General features: G+C 40.0%; 1 protein-coding gene across 1 annotated transcript; it reads left to right on the plus strand.

Annotated features, from left to right (window-relative positions):
- The first annotated feature begins 2,923 nt into the window (after positions 1-2,923).
- mrps27 (mitochondrial ribosomal protein S27) lies at positions 2,924-13,971 on the plus strand. The gene is made up of 11 exons (XM_069699610.1): positions 2,924-3,011; positions 3,266-3,343; positions 4,445-4,515; positions 4,616-4,674; positions 5,302-5,416; positions 6,258-6,336; positions 7,466-7,581; positions 7,788-7,890; positions 8,007-8,149; positions 11,154-11,315; positions 13,505-13,971. Exons 1-11 carry the CDS (start codon positions 2,924-2,926, stop codon positions 13,751-13,753), a joined length of 1,263 nt encoding a protein of 420 aa, XP_069555711.1. The 3' UTR covers positions 13,754-13,971.
- The last annotated feature ends 8,404 nt before the right edge of the window (positions 13,972-22,375 follow it).

Genomic DNA, 22,375 nt, shown 5'->3' on the forward strand with positions numbered 1-22,375 from the left:
TTCTTGTCAGATGAAATGCAGAACAGCAGCTTCTCCATTTTCACCAGCAACGACCACCGTCCCAAAGGGCGAAACTGCAAACAGTTTGAGGAAGTTCTCACATCCTCCTCTTCTTTCCTCTCCTCACCTACACATTTCAATCCCAGCAGCCACTGGCTTTAAGGGAAACCACAGAGAGTGGATGTATCACCATCTCCTGTCCAGAATCGGCTCCTCTCAGCAGCATCACATGGTGTTATAAAGATTTATATGCATGACTGATCACAGACACACTGAAAGAAAGGGATTCTATCACTACCGTGCGTTTTTAATGAACTGAAACCTAAGAGATGATGAGAATCCAGAAATGAACCCAGAAACACAGGAGAACAGGTAAAAACGTGTCTGACGGGAAAATAAATCTTGTAGAAAGAAACAGATGAGGTTCTGCTTTCCAATGAAAACTGAAAAACTCATCGGAACTACTGGGACCTGAAAAGATCGTGTCGCACTCTCAAAATGACTAAAAACACTTTATAAATCAGAGATGATCAAAATCAAAAACTTTGTGATTTATAATCAAAAGCCTTAAAGTCCAGGGTTAAATGTTATCGAATATTGACCATATAAGATCATGTTATGGCAGGTTTTGAAAAGGAGTGTATACCCGTTCATTTTACTAATGCATGAAAGCCACGGCCTTCTCCTCCTGTTTGCTAGATGTGAAGAATTCATGTGTTAAGTGATGTTCTTTCTTACCAAATTCCTTCCAGATCCACTGATTTAGAGACGGAACAATTTGTTGATCAATCATTGATGTGTTCACTACAATACATTAACTTTTGCCACGACTGACGGGTGCTACTCATCAGCTTCTTTATTTTAAACTTTTTTGTTCTGCGGATATTTGTTTTCATGATACAAGTATGAGACAGAAGTCTTCCAGATGAATTAAGTTATTGTTTTCTTCTGTTCAACCAGACTGTTAAATCATAAAATATTGAACCCCTTTTCTAATAAAATCACATCTACCTACAGAGCATGCTTGTGTGTGTGTTTTTTAATATTTTTTTTTTCATCTTGTTGTGTTTTATATTATTAAGGTAAAAGTGATGAATAAGTTCTTTTTCGACTTTTTAAAAGGCCTTCTTGGCAATATTCGTTAGATTTCACACGCAAGCATAATGCTCATTAACAATACATTCTGTATACGTGAAGGCAGTCTCATCTGCTCTTATTGTCTCAAAAATGTCTTGTCATCTTGTTCAGACACTTTTCATACAATGTAGTTTTTGTGTCACATGCCTTTGTCTTAACAACCTGCACCAATATCCTATGTCACTACATGGCTGTGAAATAAAAAGGGGAAGCTGACAGAGGACGCCTGCAACTGAGATCTGACAACAAATATCTTTGAATTTTTTTGCACTTCTGGACCGCAACCACAAACAGACGAGGACAGGGCTGTGACAACAAGTTTAAAAGAGGATTTTCGATCGACCACTTGTAATGCCGTTTGCATAATTAAAATGTTACACAAAACCAACAAAAGGACACAGGAGAGGAGCAAAAATCTCAACAACAGTATATTAGACTCCATATTGCATATGCTTGAAATGCTTGCTGTGCCTGTATAAATGTTTACTTCATTTGACTTCTCTCTAGTGCATCTCAGGTACGGGTTTCCTGTTTTGCTGGTCGGAGAGAAAATGAGATGGCGCTAAAATTCTTCCACGTTTTGTTCCACAAAACTGTCCCACCCTGGTCTCAACCTGTCACCTCCTTTGACCCACAGCCAAGGAGCTGACTATGTAAAGAAAGGGCCGTCCTCCTGCAGCACTTATTGAGAACAAAAACACTGGCTCACAAACAGGGAGGTGATAACAGGTCAGCTATTCACAGATGAATAAATACATATTTACACAACATTTTGACAAATGAATACAGCTTAGCTATATATTTATGTAGCTGTCCCGTAGCTTCCTGCTCTATTTTGAGGATGTGTTACTATTTTAGGGATTGTTTACAATCTTTTAAACATGAATGTATAAATTGTCCTGAAAAGCTTCAGGAATCATTCATCCATGATGCTGAGTAACTGAGAGGGACTTTTCATGGCTTTATAAACTGTGCCAAGGGGCAAAGTGTAACTACTGCACTTTTATTTATCCAGTCTGTCTGCTCCTTGTATAAACAGCGCCCTCTTTTGTCACATGTTCCTCCTTCTTAAGTGCTCTGCTCTCTTTTTTAATAGTCAAATGTGGTTGTTTTTTTTATGTTGACAAGGGCAATATTACCTTTATGTAGAATAACAATCAATGAATAAAAATCACAATTGATTAAAATGTAACAAGATGTAAAATATTACAGTTTATTAATAAGAAAATGTCTAAATTCAACATAGATAGATTTGACAACAAATTGATTCTGTAAAGGAGGTGTTGTAAAAATGTGAACCAGGCATAGACATGTTTTTGGTAGCTTCTGGAGGTTATTTTGAAAGTATAGATGTTGATTATTTTCTGTCCATGAACATACTTATTTATGGGTAAATATGCAGAGTTTTAGAAATAGGTAGCAAGTGTAAACTGATGTATGTCATGTGACGAGCCCCATAGTTTTTGATGCTGGAAGTGAATATATTCTATCATCTGCTAATCGTTGTTGGTAGATTTCAGATCACATAATCTGCTTTAAATCACATGGTTTGTCTTGCTTTGATTTGGTTGAATTATCTTCAATCTTTTTTTAAATGGACTTTAATTGCTGCAATATGAACCGCAATATTCAAATAAAGTTATAAAGGTATGTTTATTTTTATTTTATTCTGTGAATGGTTAGTAATATATTTTTTCGTTTTTTGTTTACCAGTTTTCGCTTTTGGTACAACCCACTGCAGCCGGTTTGAAAAATATATGAAATTCCCCCCGCCCTGGCTTTTGACATGGTATCGTCCAAGATGGCAGCGTCCGTGTTGAAACGATGTGTGACTGCAGCTCTCAAAGTTAAACGTTCGTCTCCGTCTCTTTCAGGTAGACACACTTCATAACAGGCAACGAGAAAACGACATCATGTTTGGATTTTATCTGTGCGCGCAACATGTATTTGCTCGGCTGCTCACTGTCCATTGTTGACCGTTTAGACGGGAGCGGCTGAACGTCCTCGTACACACACACACACACACACACACACACACACACACACACACACACACACACACACACACACACACACACACACGTGTAATACCCACCCACGTGACTCGGTTGACTGTTTGTCTTCACAGCCAGACGGTGGCTGCTGTCAGCGGATTACACGGACACCGACGTGTGGGAGGCGAGAGAGAGAGATCAGCAGAACCTGGGTGAGAGACGAGACGTCACACACATCACGAGACGTCACACACATCACGTCACACACACACACGTCACACACATCACGAGACGTCACAACGAGACGTCACACACATCACTTCTGACCAAAGGTCACATCACTCAGCTCAGGGTTATAGGACGTGTAGGGAATGAGATTGTATGAATACCGGGATGTGTTATTTTATACGATGACAATATTCCTAAAATTAGGTTTAAATAAATAAATGCAATACATTGCCTCGCTATCAGTAATCTCAGTATATTGTAATATATGCATCAAAACACCTGATTCTTACCAACACACAGCATTAAGAAAACGTGACTGTCATAGTTGCTCCATTGGTTGGCTCAATGCTGCAACTCCCGTGTATCTCTTCCACATTAGGTAGTTACTTTATTAATCCCCGAGGGGACATTTTTGAAATTTTAATAGCCTTTGTTTCAAATGAATGCACCTCCAGTGTGTCGGTCCTTTCACCCCCTGGAGGGATACCCGGTGGTTCTGTTGAAGGATACGAACTCTACGTCGCATCATTGCGATATCATGTGCCAGGGAACTCTCAACTGGTGGTTTGTGAAACCGATCACGTTTGTAGACAAATGACTGCGTCGGCACAAGTATTAAACCGTTTTCCATTACAGCCCCTCCTGGAATCCACAGCTACATGGGTGACAGATTTACACGCAGGTGACGTCTGACGTTACCGTGTGTGCACTTGAGCAACACCGGGTGGCAGCGCTGCGCTGCAGCCTCACGGTGCCCCAACAGCTGGGGACTGTTCAGTAGTGTGGACATTACATTACATCACATTACATTTCATTTGGATGTGATTTATGCACACAGCTTTCAATGGCTGAGTTGAAATAAACACGAGGAATACTGAAGTTCTGAAAAGTTTTCGATGGATCGCAGCTGATGATGCAACGTTTAAAAGACGCCATCGAATGCAGTTTAGTTGATGCTGCTCTATGACAGGCAGGTGTGTCAACACTGTCACGTTCACGCTGTAAAATATACTGCAAATAATGAGTGAGTGACATAGTAAACCATGTGACAGCATTGTTAATGTTTTTTTTTTTATAATTCACAGCTCTACTGGCCAACACTATGGACAGGACTTATGACAGGAATCTCCCCGTTAGCTCTCTGACTGTATCACGGGTAAGACTATATTTTATTTGTTTATTTAAAAACCTGAATTTTATGGCAGTGGGGACAAAGTTTTCAATAAGTATTTATATGTTTTCTGTTTGCGTTTCAGTTTGTTGACAACATATCATCTCGAGAGGAAGTTGATCAGGCGGAGTACTACCTTTACAAGTACGAGGAATCATTTTTGTTCCTGCATCAGTTTCTGCATTTTCATTTCTGTGTCAAATATCTGCTGCTTCCTTGCAGGTTTTTCTTTTTTCGTGGAAACAGACATATGTGTTTTTCTTGGAATGAATTTTCTGTTTGGTTTGTCTGTTTTGGTTTATTTCCAGTCACATGCTTTTCTTTGTTCTGGGTAAGTCCAGACTTTTCCTGTTTACTCCTTCCTCTGGAATCTGCACCCATTCTCGTGATTACAAGATTTAGTATGTTTTCCAATTGCACTCTTGTTCAGGGCGCATTGACTTTCATAATTGGGTGAGAAATAAAACCACAATCCCACTCTGGGAAGTTTCTGAAGAGTATTTATTATTTTTAGCAGATTCTGATGTTTTTGACGTGTTTGATGTTTTATGTTTGAATTATTGGTCCTGATTTTCTGGATGAAGCTGTCTAATTTGATGTTTACCCGTCCTGAGGTTCAGCGGCTCAAATGGTTTACCAAAGTCTCATCACGTGTCATCTCGTCTCTAACTTGCATCTTTTGTGTCATTTTATCTGTCATATTAATAAGGCAGAACTGTGATGGTTAAATCGGTAAAGAGACCTTGTGTTGTTGTTTTTTCATCCCTCAAGGTTTCGTCACAGTCCAAACTGTTGGTATCTGCGAGACTGGACCATTCACAGCTGGATCAGACAGTGTCTGAAATACAGGGCCAGAGAGAGGGCCCTGTACACACTTAAAAACAAGGTACACAACACATTATGTTCCTGTTATTTATTCTTTGGATGATGAACTAGATGTAGTAGTGCCTCCCATACAAAGGCTCTCCTTGAGCAGCCCGCTCAGGTAAATAATATCTTTTGTTTTCAGTGTTTCCCCGGGTTGAATGCTTTGAGAGGGTTGAATGGCCAGGATGGGAAAGAAGGAGGCGTTTGCTGTTGATTGTCTGGCCGTTGAGAAATTCATCTTTTGGCTTTTCTTGCACTTTAGAGTAACGTAACAAGTGCAGCTGTTGTCAAGTAACATTGTGTTCACTCCACCCGTGTGTAGCAGGGGCTGAGCCAAATTGAAATCCCTAATTTCAAAATAAAAGCCCTCGTTTCAAATTACGAGACTTCTCTGTTTGCAGCCACATAACACGCGTCTACGGATAGTCTGAATGTGAGCTGTTTAGGGGACCTGTGTAAATTATAGCAACAGAAACGAGCCTGGGTTACCCTCCCCCTCTGAGCCGCTGGATTCTCGGCATGAATATAGCGCCACACCACCCACCACCTCTGCTCTTGAATGAGTCATAGTATCAGAGCATCTCTGAATTATTCCAAAAGCTGAGACGTTAGCTTATCCATGATATGTTTACAGTGAGGCTCAGCGGCCTGTGCTCGTCAACATGGCTGCGTCTGTTGTTGTTTTGATAGATAAGAGGTCTCCGTGTCAGTGAAGCATTCAGAATCATCAGTTGTATTATCGTGTGTCTGATATACACCATCTTCACCAAATCACGAAGGGTAAACACTCGTAAAGTTCACGGACAGATGCTGTAAATAATCAGGTATTTGTACATGATGTATAATTTGTGTATGCGCAGGTCCAGTATGGAATATTCCCAGACGACTTCACCCTCAACCTGCTCATAGATTCTTACATTAAGGATGGAGACTTTAAAAGTAAGAACTTTTTAATTATGTTTTCAGTGATACACGTAGAAAAAAAATTCAGTTCACACAGAGTCAAATAAAATACAAAACCTCGCAGGTTTCCAAACACATTCTTTCAGCTAGAATTGAACTGAAACTGTCGAATCACAGCTTTGCTTGTTTGTAAAAGTCAGGTGAAGGGGAAGCCTGATTATATTTTCTGTAATAACATTAGAGAATAAACGAGTTGATGTTGCACTCGCATGTTGAAGTTTGGATTGTATTTGATAGGATGTTTCTTTAGTGCATATATTGTAAGTGTATAACTGAACTGCAACTCAAACCTGATATTGTTTAATTACTTTAGAGGATACATCTGGTGTGTCTGTAGCTCATATCTTTATCACTGGTTCACAGACTGTTAGTGTGACATAGCCTCACAGGTTACAGCCCTGCCAGATGAACTCAAGTATCCTGTAATGTTTTTTTTTATTGATTTGAGTTTATATAAAACTGGTTGTTGTTTAATGCTAGTGATGTTTGGTTTTCATTCAACTGAACTGTCAGTATTTTGACAGAGACAGAAGCTCAACATTGATCCGTTACTCTTAGTTTTTCGGCATTTATCACTTTTCGCTGAATATTTTATCTGTTTAAGAATTATTATCTTTTTTCCCACAATTTTGAGCTTTTACATCTCCTGTATTTTTAGGTATTCAGCAATTTATAATTACAGATACTGAAGTCAAACATTTATCTTTTACATCTTGCGTTTAATATGTGAATATGTTCCACTGGGACGCATGTTTATTTGTTACAATAAAAGTGGATGTGACAGTTTATTGAGGATCAATACCACACTGTTTTTTAATGAAATTTGGTTGCAGGAAAAACTTGTAATGGGGTTTGTTAAACAAAAAGGGATCAGTGTTGTAGCATGTTTCTGACTTTGCACTACCTGTTCTTTATCCTACTCTGCTGTCAAGTTTATGATCGATATGAAGAAACCCCTGAATTGTTGTTTAATGTGGCAATATCTGAAAAAAGCATTCACCACAGTAGCCTTGTAAATACAAATAAAGAATAAGATAAATTCTTTCTATGAGGAAAAAATGCGGCACTGATGATGTGACGTCATGTTTTTGCTGTAACTGTGCAGGTGCGTGCTCTGTGGTGGAAGAGGTGATGCTGCAGGAGGCCTTCGACCTTCCCTCCACACAGATCCTGTCTCTGTACGCTCTGGGCAGTTACCTAGCAACCAGACCACAACTCAATGTGAGTGAAACAGCAGCACTGCAGGTGTTAAGGACAGCAAATGGTCCCAGAATATCCTCATGCTTAGAAACACAGTACTTTACATTCTGAGGAGGTTTCATTAACAATGCAGTACATTTTATTTTGGAAAAACAGATGCCTGGAGCTCATTAGTGCGTGCACGTTTCAGCAGGACTAACAAACCACTTGTTCCTCGCTGCGCTCAGGTGTCAGAGGAGCGGGTTGTGGGAGCGTCCCTGCTCATCTCTGGACTGAAGCAAGACAACACTGTCGGCCTCAGCGCTCAGCTACTCGGCAACTCTCTCCTCGGTGCGGATTCGAGTTTGTTCCCCCACAGTGTTGTGTTACTTGTTTTTACTGCGATTGATTCGTCCGGCAGTCTTTCATTATGCTGCTCGTCTCATTTGTGCTCCTCCCTCTTCCAGGAAAAGTGGAGATTTTAAAGGGCATCCATGCCGTATTCAAAGGGATGCCTCTGTTCTGGGCTCGAGGGTACCTGGGCCGAGCGCTGGCTGTCATGGAGAGAGCGGCTGCTGCTCCCGGGGATGTCAAGCTCTCCAAAGACACAGTAAGAACATACACATGCACAGGAGGATTTCATTTTGTCTGAGTGTACTTGTCTTACAAAAGAGCATCATCAAATGGAAGAAAACTTTCCTGCAAAGATGCGAGTGCTGAAAACACTTTTTTACTATATAACTTTTTATAATTTACGCATACATTTTTGTGTTGAAGAGGATATGAGCTTTGACAGGCAAACGTGCAGTTCAGTGACTCTGCACAGCGTTTTAAATTGTTATTGACAAAAACCCGGGTGACTATTGAAGGAGTGACGGCCTTACTGTTATATCTAAGGTGTACTGATCCAGTCCCTGGATCTCCGTTGGGGTTAACACTGACCTCGCGCTGTCAGTTACATTAATGCATTCACCACGGGCTCAGTTTACAGTGTGACATTAATCCCTGCAGTTCATTCTGTCTCACACAACTTTTGATTAAAGATACTCTGAACTGAACCTTCAGAATCAGCAACGGAAGATAAAAAGATTCAAAGTGCACCTTCATGTTCTACTCATTTTTATGTGGTGGCTCATTTATTGTTAGCAGCTTCTGAAATACAAATCTCGTGTTTTTGATTTTGATTACCTTTTTAAATCCCTAAAGGAAATTGATGCACAATTTGAACCACAAAAAAGAAGAATTCACAGACACGGGTATAATTTTTTTTATCATGTATGATTAAAAAAACAGTGTGATGCTGTCCATATTCCAACTTGTTGATGTAATGACATGCAATTGTGCGGTGTTAAGGTCTGATGTAAGTTACATACATAAACAACATCTGAGGTTACTAAAAGCAGCTTTATTTTCCACAGAATCTGAGTCTCTGTGTGTTTGAATGTTTGAAGGCAAATGCTTCTGTTTATATTGACATGTGAAACTATAACACTTATTTTGTTGGAACTCGGTTATCGCAGAAATACACTGAAATATTGTGATATTATTTCAGGGCTAAAGCGCCCACCTCTACACTGGTGATAGCACACATTTACTTTCATACATGGAAGAAAAGAAAAAAAACAGGACAGTAACACAGTGCACTACCACAGAGGTTCCCAAACTATTCAGATCATGCACCACAGATGCCCGATGTGCAAATGCACGTACTGATCAAATTCCCCCAGCATCACTTCCCACTGCAGATACCAACAATTGCTTTTATATAATGAAATTCAACAACAACACAAGGCGTCTTTTTCAAAATCAAACAATACATTCATATTATTATTATTATTATTATTATTATCATCTCATCTCATTCCTATATACTCAGTGCACTCACTAAAATCCACAGGGGGAGGCGAGTAGAAACAGCTGTTTGCAGTTCTCTCGGCCCTGTTATGTCCAACGCTGCCACTTTCCTCTCCATTGTTTTTTTTGGGGTTTTTTTGTACCTTTCAATCTGACTGAGTTGAGCTAACATCAGCATTGTGCTATGACGGATGTGTGGTGAGATGTCAACTTCCATGGATAAGCAAATTTTATTTAAAAAATATTTTGCATTATCAACAGCTGATCTTTACATCATTGTACTCAGATGAATGCATATGTAATAACTGTTGTCTGTGATGACATGAAATTAAATGACAGTCTTTTGGACTTGGGCCAGTTGGAGTACAATTGTTAGGCCTTTCAGCGAGGCTCTTGTGTAGCGCTGGTGTTGAAGGTGCTACAAAAAAATGTAAAACACCAATCATTGCAGACAGCGTTACTCTCTGCATTCATTTGGACTTGTGTTAGCGACCTGTAGCCCAGCTCTGCCTTCCTATTGCTCCCAGCATTCGCTTTCATGGTGATGATAGTCTGGACACCCTGTTCGCATGATGGTTTGCTCAGCCACTCTGAAGGGCTAACCAATCAGCAACAATGGCGACAGTCACTAGCAAATGAAATGAAATCAAGCCGGAGCAAGAAAAATTGCTTCGTGTATCTTAAAATTTATTTTACAAAGTCTGCAATGATCATTTCCCGACATGGTGTTTCACTCTACTCCAATTGGAAGAGAGTCTCCGTTATTTACAGTTTATTGGGTTTTGGCACACACGTGTCATATTTTGGTTGATGCTGATGTGTTAAAGGTTGCTATTATAGTTTCTAATAGCTTTAGTAAGTTAACCCGAGGTTTACGCCTGTCATATTGCAACAACTTGAAACACTCCCCGAAGGAGCCTGACCAGACTGATATAGTCACCCAGTGAATTAAAGTCTGGGAACACCAGTCAAAGCAATCCTCTGCTCTCACTGCGGGTTTGACGTCAGACATATTTCCCAAAGTGTTAGTTTTTTGCTGTAAAATTATTCAGAAATAAACTTTGGATTAAAAATGAACATGCTAAACAGTGACTGTGGTTCAGAAAAACGTCATCATACACAGACTTTTTGTTACTTTCCAGATGAGCTCTCTGACGACGACAGCCTTTATTTGCCGAGATGAAACGCATGCTGTCATTTTGTGGTTATTTTTACATATACGCACACTTAAGCAGTCGGTTGTCGTGCCTCTGATGCGGCCTGCGCTGTCTAGTTTAATAGTTCAGCTTTGTCCACATCTAATGAGATTTTGAAAAGCCTGCAGCGCTGAGGATGTCTGTGAGGATCACTGCAGCAGGAACTAAAGCGCACGTATCAGACAGCGGCACAGCAATAACGTAGACGGCAACGATAACGCCGTAGGACAGAGAGGAAGTATTACATCTGAAATGACGGTGCTGGTGACTGCTGCCTCGGGTCACAGTTAATCCTACCTCTTCCTAACATTTAAGAGGTGAGTTGTCAAGGGAAAGTGTTCAGGCTCTCTCATCGTTACATGTCTGTTCCGAAATCATTCATTCAAGAAACTGTCTTCTTAAACGGTTTAAACTATTGAAGTCTTACTCGCATAATTTGATATGCAACAACGAGACTTTCCAGGCAGGAACGGCTGTTTGTCAACGTGGTTAATTATACTTATTTGTATCGTTAAAAATGATCGTCTTTCTGCATACATAACATTATCCTTGATCACTTTTCAGATAGACTACGTGAATGACTTGCTGCAGGAACTGTCCTCAACCTCGGACACCGACTCATCCGGGGAGGAGTCCGGAGATGAAGAGGGCAAGAAAGAAGATGCCCTCGATGAAGAAGATCGAGACGAGCAGGCGAAGCTGCCTCAGTATGTCAGCAGATTCAAGGTGGGTGTTTGTTGTGTACGGCAGGTGTGTTTGTCTTCGCTGTATCAGTTTAGATATAGATTCATTTTCATTGTTGGGGCCAACCATGGAACATGTGATAAGTGTTTCCTGTTACGTCTTGGGTTGTAACTCAGATTTTAGAGTCAAATCGGAGTGAGCAGCATACTGTTTTTTTTATTGTTTTAAATTGTTTTTTTGTTTTTTTTAACCTTTATCCAAAACTTGAACACACAATTAAGAAAGAGATTTGAAACTCTTCTATTTCTAGTCAATCTAATAAAAATGGTCTGGTGTGAAGAAGGGTTCACTTCAGTGATCTTTAAGATAGTAAAGGTGGATGATTATTATTTTCTTTTAACAATGATAAGTGATCTTTTGCAGTTTACAGCAGTGCTCATGCCTGTCAGCTCCTTCAGCTGGTTGGGCCATCTCCTCGATAATAATAATATAAAACCGTGATTAACAGGCAGGCTGCAGCCTTTTTCTGTTTATGATTCAATCTGACATCTCGCCAAAGCTCATAGTACACCTCTCAGTCCACTGCAGGACACCGGTCAGTGTCACGTTTTGCCTCTTCTAGGTGTGAAAAGTAAGGCGCCTCAGGTTTAGGCACCAAAACTACCTGTTAGGGTTGGGAAAAGATGGTTTGGATTAAAATAGGTAAATTTACACAAGTAACATTAAGCACATCACATGGGTTACTGAACACGTTACACAAGATTAGTACGTCATGTATGTATATATTTCCTGAAGAAATTGTATTTTCTTGATTCCTGTTGTTCTGGGTTTTGTACCCTCATGGTTGAAATGCACTTATTGTAAGTCGCTTTGGATAAAATACATTGGATAAATGTAATGTAATGTCACTTACTCACGTTACTTAAACAAAATCCACGTTCACTTTTATTTTCTTAATGGTTTGAACACCAGTCATCTGGGTGAAAGTCTTGTTTGTTCCATCCAACTACCCCAGACCTCCTCCCTACGCAGACTTTATCACTCTTTGTACTTGGTCACATGACATTACCTCCTAACTGGACAATAGTCGTCATATACGCATGTATTTTTCAGGCCTAAGTGAGGCAAAACATGACACTGACATGGTATCCTCTACTGGACTGACATGTATTCACGCTTTGGCGGGTTACCGGGCTGTAAGAATATATTTCTTTTCTCTGAGGAATTTTTTTTTTTTTTTTTTTTTTTAAATGGCCATGATTTATTTATGACTGACAAATGGTAACATTTATGGTTCTCTGATGGATGACTCCTGTCAATGAATTAAAAGAAGCTGCCTTAGTGTATTAACCACACTTCTAGCTCTCAAAGAAAGGTGTTTTGTGGAGTTTTCCTTTTTACCAGAGTTTGTTTACGTTCAGTTTTACTCGTTTAGATACACTTCGGTCCTCTGTGTCGTGTTGAAGGCTTTTCCTTCCTCATTAAACATTTACATTCACATTTTTCAAATTGCATTCTTCTTCGTTCCTGCTTTTGTTGGGGCAAGAGGGTTTGTGGCACGTTACCACCGCACCACCTGTACGTCAGCGAAATAGTGTGAAACCGTTAGCAGGAATGTGCATTTCATAGATGGTGTACATGAGCGTTCACATACTTTCCGGTGCGCCTACGTAGAACAAAGAAAACAGAAGCGTGCTCATAGAAAAATGGATCCATCGCGTTAATAGTGGTCAAGTTTCAGTGATCAAGTTTACCAGTCAGTAACAGTGTGGCCTTTTTCTAGCTACTTTAAACCAACTTAAAAAATGTTTAATGCTGTTTGCATTCATTTAAATAATGAACTTTATATTCGGTGTCTGACATAAACGATATACAAAGATAAACGGGTCCAAAACGTGCTGATAGAAATGTTCCTGCATATTTAGGTTTTTAAAAAGTCACGTGGCAGGTTTGATTGAACCTTTATTCTCAACTTCTCGAGGCAACAGAGCAGTAGCATTCTTTTAAAGCCTTTTATCGGCACTACTTTTTAAAATGTGGTCTGTGGTTGGATTGTGTCTACAAATGATCTCTTTTGTGGATTGAAGACTGTTTGCAGAGAAACTTGAGCATTTTAAGATGATTTAAATAGAGTTTGCTGGTTCAACAGTTTTTACCCCAACTCATTTAAATGCAGTGATGAGTTCACCGTTTGGTGCCTTCAACACTTTATTTCTTTCCCGCCTCTGCAGGAACTGAGCAGCCAGCTGGAGACTCAGGGTAAAGTGGACTCGGCCTCCTTCCAGGCTTTAGTGACCGCTCTGGCCCAGCAGAACCTGGCTGCTGCAGAGAAACCGGACCTGGAGGAGTACAAGAGCCGGGTGAAAGGCTGGGAGGCCGAGAATAGGCAGCTGATCCAGAGAGAAAAGGAGATGAGGGAGAAGGCTGAGCAGGATAAACAGGAGCGATTAGCTGCCGGGGCTGCAGCTCAGCAGGTGTAAAGACTCTGAAGATTGAGCTGAACGAAGAGCACTGAACTGTCCACTGAGGATGTGCGGTACAACTCTCAAATATCAACATTACATCTGCTCATTTCACCAGTTACTTTGTATGTATCAGGTATTGTGTGCCTGTGTGATAAGTGTTGCTCTTTTTTTGATAGAATAGGGGAAAATCTACATATACTGTCAAAATAAAATTGAAATCCATTTTAATTGTATCCAAATCTCACGTTTTCTGTTGTGAACTAATAGATGACATCATCATTCGACCGTTCACACACTTCAGTTGTTCAGCCCAACCGTTGCTGACTTCATGTAACCAAAAAGAGGTGTGTACGTGTGTGAGATTATTGAAAGGGGTATTGCACCGAAGAATTTGCTGATAGCCAATATCTAGAAAACCAAATTCTTCGCCTGGAAAGGAATTCATTTATGACCAGAAACCTTTCCGCTCACTAAGAAAAACATTAATCCTGCAGAATAGATCACGACAACCACACGAACAGACACAAAGTGCTCTTCAGTGTTTGTTAATAAGTCAACATAACACAGGAGTTGCAATATCAGCTAATACTTAAACAGCACTTTAGTAAAACCAGCACATGCTAGCTGGCAAATAAAGTCTGGGATGTTTGGAGTCTGCAGAAAGATAAGATAATGGATCTTTGGAGGAGAAAATGCCGTTGTGGTGGTGCACAGAATGCATTCATTCCACATTATGTTGTCCCTATTCAGTATTCAGGGCATGAGCTTGGGAAACAGCCCAGTATGCAGGCCAGGATGTATGAGCAGCACAAAACACCCAAACAAGAACCATTGTGATCCAGAGGCTCCTTAGTGACTGCTTTTCTGAGAGTAGCTCTGCACATAATCAGTGTTTTCTCTGTCATTTAATACTATTATTACATATTTAGTCTCCTTTAAATAGCATTCGAACATGGAGGTGATACTTCCAACCACCTCCTGAAACCGAGCCGGACAGCTTTTTACTTGACTGAAACAGCATTTGACAAGAAGCTCGGTGTAAATTCAAATGTTTTACTAAGAAGACAGTCACGCACTATAACTACACTACAACTGTGTTTTTACAAAGAGATTTGTCATATCTAAATATTTGCAACCAGTGACTAAATGCCAGATGGAGACTTTCGACAGACAGCAATGACTTGCAAGAGCTGGGATATTAATATACGGGTACTAGCTGAAATTAGGATGAGGACCATTTTGATCTTGTAATCTGCAGTTCAAAAATATTTCCAAAGTTGTAAACCTGTAAATTAAATCTTCATGAGGAGTGCAAGATTGTGCATGTGTAAAAAGGATTTGTGTGAAAAATGAGACTCTGTGGACAAATTTACAAGATGCTTGATAGAATATTCTGCATAAATACGACCTTAAAAAACATCAGCTTTTCCCACAGGTCGTTTACACAAATAGATAAAGAGCACCATGCTGAACAAATGAGGCAAAAATGCTTGGTTTATTTATTTATTGAGGAAAATGATCCAATACTACATATGTGAGTGGCAAAAGAATGTGAACCTCCTGGATTATCAGTTAATTTGAAGGTGAAAGAGTCGGGAGTTTTCAGTCAATCGGTCAGGTCACAAACTTTGCAGCTCAACTGTGTATCAGTGGTGAAGACGCTGTGAAACATCTGTGTTCAGATTCGAAGCGCTCAAAGTTCCTACTCGGTGTGTGTGTGGCGCCGAAGTTACAAGTATGACTTCTGACCCTGTATTTACACCTGAATCTGATTTGACAATGACGATCCAACCGCAAGGCAGAATACAATCACATGACTCATGGGTCCGTTACCTGCAGGCCCTGAAAGTTGTAATGATGTGTCTCATTGATGAGCGTGTTTAATAGCTCTTGAGCTACAATGCAGCGCTGTGCCACAGAGGAATAAGCTACACAAGCAATATTTGGTTGTAGAATTAGTTTATTTACTTTGAGACAAATATCGAATATTGGCAACTTGTGTTTTAACTGCGTAACATTTAGCCGTGTCGTCGTCGTCTTGGTTTTATCGATGGTGGTTTAAGGCAGCAAATTAACAATTCTGATTTTCTTGTTCTTGAAGTTTTGGTTTTGTCATTTGTTCATTTAAAGAAGAATCCAGGGAGAAAATTACCCAATTTGACTTATTTTTAACTTGTGTGCACACTTACACTTCACATTAGTAACAGTTATGTGGGAAACTGAATATCAATATGAAGCTGTATTTGCACTGCTGAAGTGTAATAACTATAAAGTAAAGAGCCACTGTCTTCACAGTCTGCTATAGAGTCGTTCATCTTCCACCTCATAGGTTCACTCCACAGGCTGAGGAAAACAATTTTGGTGATTCTTATCTCCCAGCGGTCAAACTTTAACTGTGAAAAAGCTGTAAACGATGAATTAGCTCTAATCTGCAACAAAGAAACGTGGGTCAGTTATCGCTCTGTCAGCTCCTCATCCTTAAACTCAGCATAAAATCGCTGGTGTAAAAGTAATGAGTGTTTACATTTGTCGCTGTTGTCACGGACGGTTTTGTCATCTCAGGTGTTTGAGCAAGACAAGTGTGCTAACAGCGCTGATGAAGTCATCCAGATGAGATGTCAGGAAGTTTCACCTTCACATCGTTGGCTTTCTGATGCCCAGTGACTTGTATGTGTTTTGTTGCAGGGGGAGGAGGGTGGCTTTAAGGTGTCATGGGTTATTTGAGATATGTAAATATTGCAGGATCTCAAAGAGAAAAGGGGGATGAATTAGACATTGTCATTGCGGAGCTGTAATACTGAACACCTGCTGCTGTACAAACCTTATATCTCTATTGGGGAGCATTATCGGCTGGCAGGAGGATTCACAAGAAAGCCAGCAGATTCACATTTCATCTTTTAGGTTTCGTATGTGCTATCTCTGAACATGATGTTCCTCTGAGTTCACCATTTCTCCCGTTAGCTCATTTCTAACCACACGTTGTGTTTTTATCTTCCCGTGGTTGCAGTTTTCCACATGTCACGTAAATATAAACTATGTAATGTTTTTTTTTTTCCTTCCTCTGATCTTTAGCTTAAGTCAACAACATTCACGTCCTGTTTTTGATTTGTAAGTGTGATTTATATCTGGTGTGGGAGACCACGGAGTGTCTGTGTCTTGCTGTGAGAAGCAGATTGCAGGATAAGATGCTGCTCTTGACCGGTCTACCCACAGTCCCCAGAGAAACCTGTTTATCAATCTTTCATTATTCATCAAGGTTAGCTGCTTCATATTTAACATTTTAAAGAGATAAGTGAAAACAAATAATGTTTAATTTATCAGTCTATGTGTTTAGAGGGTATGCACGGCTTTTATGTGTTCTGACACCAGGACATTGTTCACATATTGAATTCGTAAATTAGCGACATGTGCTGTGGTAATTGGAAATTGGATTTATCTGCTGTCTGGTTCATTTGCCTGTAATTTTTTTTCAGCTGTATAACCTTTTCAAGCAATTAAAATGCAGAAAGAGTTCAAAACCTGCAAAACACCAACTTTAATAAGCTAAACTACAGAACATGTTGTGCTCTTTATTTCTGGGTTGATTAGAGGTGTAATAATTGTGTAGTGTGTTAAACAAACAACGTAAAAAATTAAAAAATTTCCCCTCGGGGATTAATAAAGTATATACCTACCATACCTACCTACCTACCTAAAACCTCCTCTCAGTCATATATTTGTCAGTATCACATGTTATGATTATATATTACTTTACTTATCAGTACATTTTTTTCCCGTGTTCATATTCTGTGGAGTCTAAATAATCATATCTTAAAACTTAAACTGAACTTCAAAGTTTGACTTGATCTGAAATTTTAAATATTTATTGTTTTAATCACAGCAGTACTCGAGCTGCATGAACTCCTTATGTTTATTTAAACCAGATAACTCATGTTATCCCAGCACGTTGGACAATGCTCCAAAGACCTTCTTGTCTTCTTGTCGTCGGCAATTGTTGGCTTTCTCAGTCTCTAAGTGCCCATATAAGTGGGGTAGAGATCCGGGTATTGTGGAAGAAAAGTCCATGACAGTCAGCTGTCCTTGGTCTTCTTTGGTCTTACAGTAGTCCCTTCAAATATTTGAGGAGTGTTTGGGCTCATTGTCCTGCTGCAGTATGAATCATTTTCCACAAAGATGTAAACCAGAGGGTGGACCGTGTCTCTGAAAAGATTTGCGCTCCTTCTCCTCAGTCAGGGTGGAGTCCATCCCCAACTTGACCCCCAGACTTCAATATTCCCACCACCATGTTTCATTGTGGGTTTGTTTCTCTCTCTCTTTTGTCTTCTTACATACATCCTCCTGTTACTGCCATGAATCTCCAACTTTAAGACATCAGTAAACAGGACTTTATTTTCACTCAGTACTGTGAAATGCTCGTATGTCGTAGCCCACCCCAAGCATTTGGACCTTGTTTCCCCTCCTGACAAATGGTTTATAGACGGTCCTCCTCCTCTGAGACCACTTCCAGACAGCCGTCTTTAGACGGTAACTTTGCTGATTGGAGTCTTGTGTTCTTCATCTACGGTGAAGCTGCTTGATGTATTGATCTTCTGATGTGTGGTTAGTTTTGGTTTGCCTGATCGTGCTTTGGATACAACTGATCTTGTTTCTGCAAAGCGTTTTAGTAGCTCCATGCACTGGCTTTTTAGAAACCTTTAGTCCAGCCTGGCATATTTTTGGAGTTGCCAATATAAGTTGTTTTGTGCAACTTCTCGTTTCCCCGAATCTCTACATCTGAGAGAGTGCAAAGTTATCGTGACCCATACAACAGCAGCATTAATGGGAAACTGGAATTATATTTTAACAGCTCTGATACCAGAGTGTATACAGATAAGGCTTCAGTCAATGTGTTTGGGCAGCACATAAATAATGTCAGTGAGCCACATATCTGACAAAATGATGGTAAAAATAAATGTAAGTCAGTTAATCTTTAACTGCTAAATCATTGTTGCTACGAGCAACAGAGTGTTCAGATAAAACAGACAAAATAAAGAAAAAACATTGACAGACAGTCATATGAATAGAGCCGTAGGTTCCTGTTCTCAGTTACTTGCATTTCAATGAACTGAATCAGAAGCAGCACACAAACAGCATCCAGTGTGTCCAAAATTAATTCACCAACTCAGTGATTGGAATAGAAATGAGATGATTAAATGACATCCAGTGTTGCTCATTTTTTTTGGTTTTGCCCTTTGGCTGCAGGTTTGCACCGTTTTCCTTCGTTTATGCATCATCAGCAGTGTAACACCCTGCATGCTTTTTTCCATTCTGTTTTAATGGACAACTTTGGTCGACGGGCAATGAAGATTAGCAGTAAACAGCTCTAATGTGGCTCTGAATTTCTCTCCCTGCTAATCATTGCCAACATAATGTCGATGATTGTACAGCAACTCGCGGTGAAATAGGACTCCGTTTTTCCAGGGAATCTGGGTTGTTTGGGTTGATTAACACTTTTAGAGAAATTTTACATAATGTTGTTGTTTCACTGTTGCTGTAATGTTCTTTGTCCCTTTGACTTGAATGAGTTTGAGCCAGCTTTTGTGTTGTGGTAGGCTCTGCAGTCTTTCAACCTCAGCCGTTAGCTGCCCTCTATGGGTTTGATTTGGGCCATCTGAAGACTGTCAATCATTGTATGAAGACAGATGTTGACATATGACTGGTGTTTGAATATTGGATCCTTATTTTTCAGTAACTGTTTATCTTTTTAGGAGTTCTCAATAAATTTGACGACTTCATCGACAATCTAAACAAATGCCAGATTTTGATCGGATGTGAGCTGCACTTAATCTCACCAAGAAAACTAACTTTCTGTTTTCATGTTGGCACTTCAGTGCCAGTTTAAACAGTTTACATCTGATTATCTGCGCTGCTGCTTTGTTATGCTGAGTGACATCACTTACGGATGTTATCTATAAATCTACGAGACCCCAGAATAAACACAACCCAACTCTCTCTAAACTTTACATTTAAAATCAAGCTGCAAGGAAAAAAGACTCAAGGACAACAACCCGTGCACCTGGACTTATTCTCGGAGACGCTGGGAATCGTTAGTCGGATTTAAAGTTACTGTAAACTGTTCTGTTTGGAAGTTTAACCTCTAAAGGCCAAGGCTGTTTTGGGAAATTTTACCTGACAAAACATCCCCAGATTCAGGCAGTAACAGATCCACAACTGTAAGTTAAATGCCTGAGGCTCTATGGATAAGAGATACTTGGCAGAAGTTTGAGATAGAATAAGTCTCTTTGTCCTTATCACCAAGCCAGAGCGACATTGGAAAACTCCAACAAAAACATGTATTTTTACCTTTGCCTAGTCAAAACTGTAAATTACAGAGTAAATAACCAATATTATTCTAATTATTCTAATAATGCTCAGCTGCAAGTAGGAACAAATTTGATGCACAACAATCCTACATCCATTTTAATCATAGGTACGAGGCAGTCTCTTCACTGAATGTGCCACGCTCTGAAACCTTCAAATAATGGTGGCATTTTGCATTTTAATAACAGATACAGACTGGTCTCAGCAGAGGGACCTCCAGCATGGAAAGGGTTAAAGCTTAAAATAGCAATGTAGACAAAAATTGAAGGTCACTTTCATGAAAACAGCGGCTCTAGTCAGACATTTGTATTGAATTTACACACTGATCTTGAACTTTGTCTTTTGTTTGGCACTCCTCGATGTAGCAATACAGAATCAAACGATGCTCAAACCTTGACTTTGAAAGTTCATGTGACTTCAGAAACAAGTTAACACAACTTTAAAATAATAGTTTGACAATTGGGGAAATATGTTTAATGCCTTTTTGCCCAGAGTTTGACTGATTACTGATAATACTCTTGATTACAGCAGCTTAGTACTGCACAAAGACCTGGAGCTTCCCAAACCCTCTTCCAGTTTCCGAGCAACAGCACCTCTTTAAGATTTTGTTTCGTGTACAGATTAAACTACAAGATATGACCTGTTGAACAGTATTGAGCCTTAGAAATGCTGGTGGGTGGACTTGGACACAGCCAGGTTTACTGTTTGCTGCTCGGTGTAGCTAAATGTCCGACAGCCCATTTACCTCTCAGATTTCCAAGGTGCTCGACTTTTACTTGAAGCCAGAATGGATGATAAATATTGAAATTGCTCTGAGAAATTTAAATGTATGCACATTTAAATTCAAACTGGGCAAACACTGACAGCTAAAAAACAATCAGTTTTGTAAATGTAAATTGTTCTCAACAGTCTGTTTTGGCAGTTATGAAACGAGTGGGTGTGTAAGCATCCCTGCACACATACGGCAGAATTACACCTGGAATGAAGACAGTTTTCTTTGACCCATCCCATGAGCTACCGAATGTGTTTGTACATGTCCACAGAGATCGTGTTGCCCTACAGGTACCAGTTGTTTTTTCGAAACAAATAAGCCTGTGGCAAATTGTAATTTCAGGTACAACCCTACCATTAAACCAAAACACATCGTTGCAAGGGATCTCATCCAGATACGCCTCAATACTGTGGCGAATGTAGTCGCTACACACCTGTACGTGCACCACTGTTTTTTTTTTTTTATCTCGTGCTATAACTGTGTATATTCTAAGAAACAAAGTCAAACCCCCCCAACGGCTGTAAAATATGGACTGTTTTCTGCCAATTAGCAAAACCTTGAAGACAAAAGAACCTGTAGAGCCAACAAATCCTTTCCGCAACACAATGTAATTGTTCAGTACAGGAGTTACAGTAACGGAAGGAATCGTGTGTTTTGGAAGTGTTTTTTTTTTCCTTTGCTTTCTTGAGACCACAAAGTTTACCCAAAAAACAAACGACCAAACAGAGAGACCCAGTCGGCTGTGCAATTGTCTATCTATGATAAGTACGCTGGAGGCGTATTTACAGGAAAATCGATTCTTTCAGTGGTGCTGGTCGTCATTACTCTGAGTCGCACTGCAACCACGCTGCAGGTTATCTGACTTCGACAAACAAATCCAGGAAAAGCACATTCATGTGAAACCTAATCTCTCAAATCGAGTTAGAGCACATTCTGTAAGGCCCGAAACAAGACATACGTGTACAGAAACAAACAACAGGAGGCAGAAATCATATTTTATAAAGTGTGTGCGCACAGCGTTACATAACAGCTGTGTTTTTCAGAGGGCTGACGCCTTAAGGCCAATCACATATGTATCCAGTTTACATATGAATGAAATGCCTAAAAAAATATTTTCTGAAGGCTGCCCAACGCCCATAAATCGGAGAGGGCTTCCCGTTTTTCTGTGCTCAAATAAATGCCAGAAGGTGGCAACAAAGAAAACAAGAAGTGTGTTTTCAAAGTAAGCAGGGTCAGTAGTTGGATGACGTCAGGGGCTCAAGGTCTGGGTTCCTCAGCGTTCAGCATCCGTGACAGTCTAGTGACGGGGAGGAAACAGCCTGTGGTACACTGAAGTTTTTTTTTTTTTTACTTAAGCAGATTCAAATGTTGAAAATCCCAATGCGCAAACACCAAGCCCATGCAGCTACTTCATGATGAAACTGACAGCTCAGGTTTAAGTGCAGTATAAGTCTGCCCCCGCCTGCTGAGTAACACCACCCACCTGGGCATGGTGACGGCAGCGG

Source organism: Brachyistius frenatus, unplaced genomic scaffold (assembly GCF_029030835.1).
Source record: "Brachyistius frenatus isolate BFR_SWC_R1_liver_20210118 unplaced genomic scaffold, ASM2903083v1 Contig_30, whole genome shotgun sequence".
Taxonomy (NCBI): domain Eukaryota; kingdom Metazoa; phylum Chordata; class Actinopteri; family Embiotocidae; genus Brachyistius; species Brachyistius frenatus.

Bases quoted from the DNA above. Each gene is read 5' to 3' on its own strand.
- mrps27 (XM_069699610.1), top strand. From the start codon at position 2,924: ATGGTATCGTCCAAGATGGCAGCGTCCGTGTTGAAACGATGTGTGACT. The intron at 4,516-4,615 runs GTAAGACTATAT...TTTGCGTTTCAG, and splicing joins GCTCTCTGACTGTATCACGG to TTTGTTGACAACATATCATC. The intron at 4,675-5,301 runs GTACGAGGAATC...TCATCCCTCAAG, and splicing joins GCGGAGTACTACCTTTACAA to GTTTCGTCACAGTCCAAACT.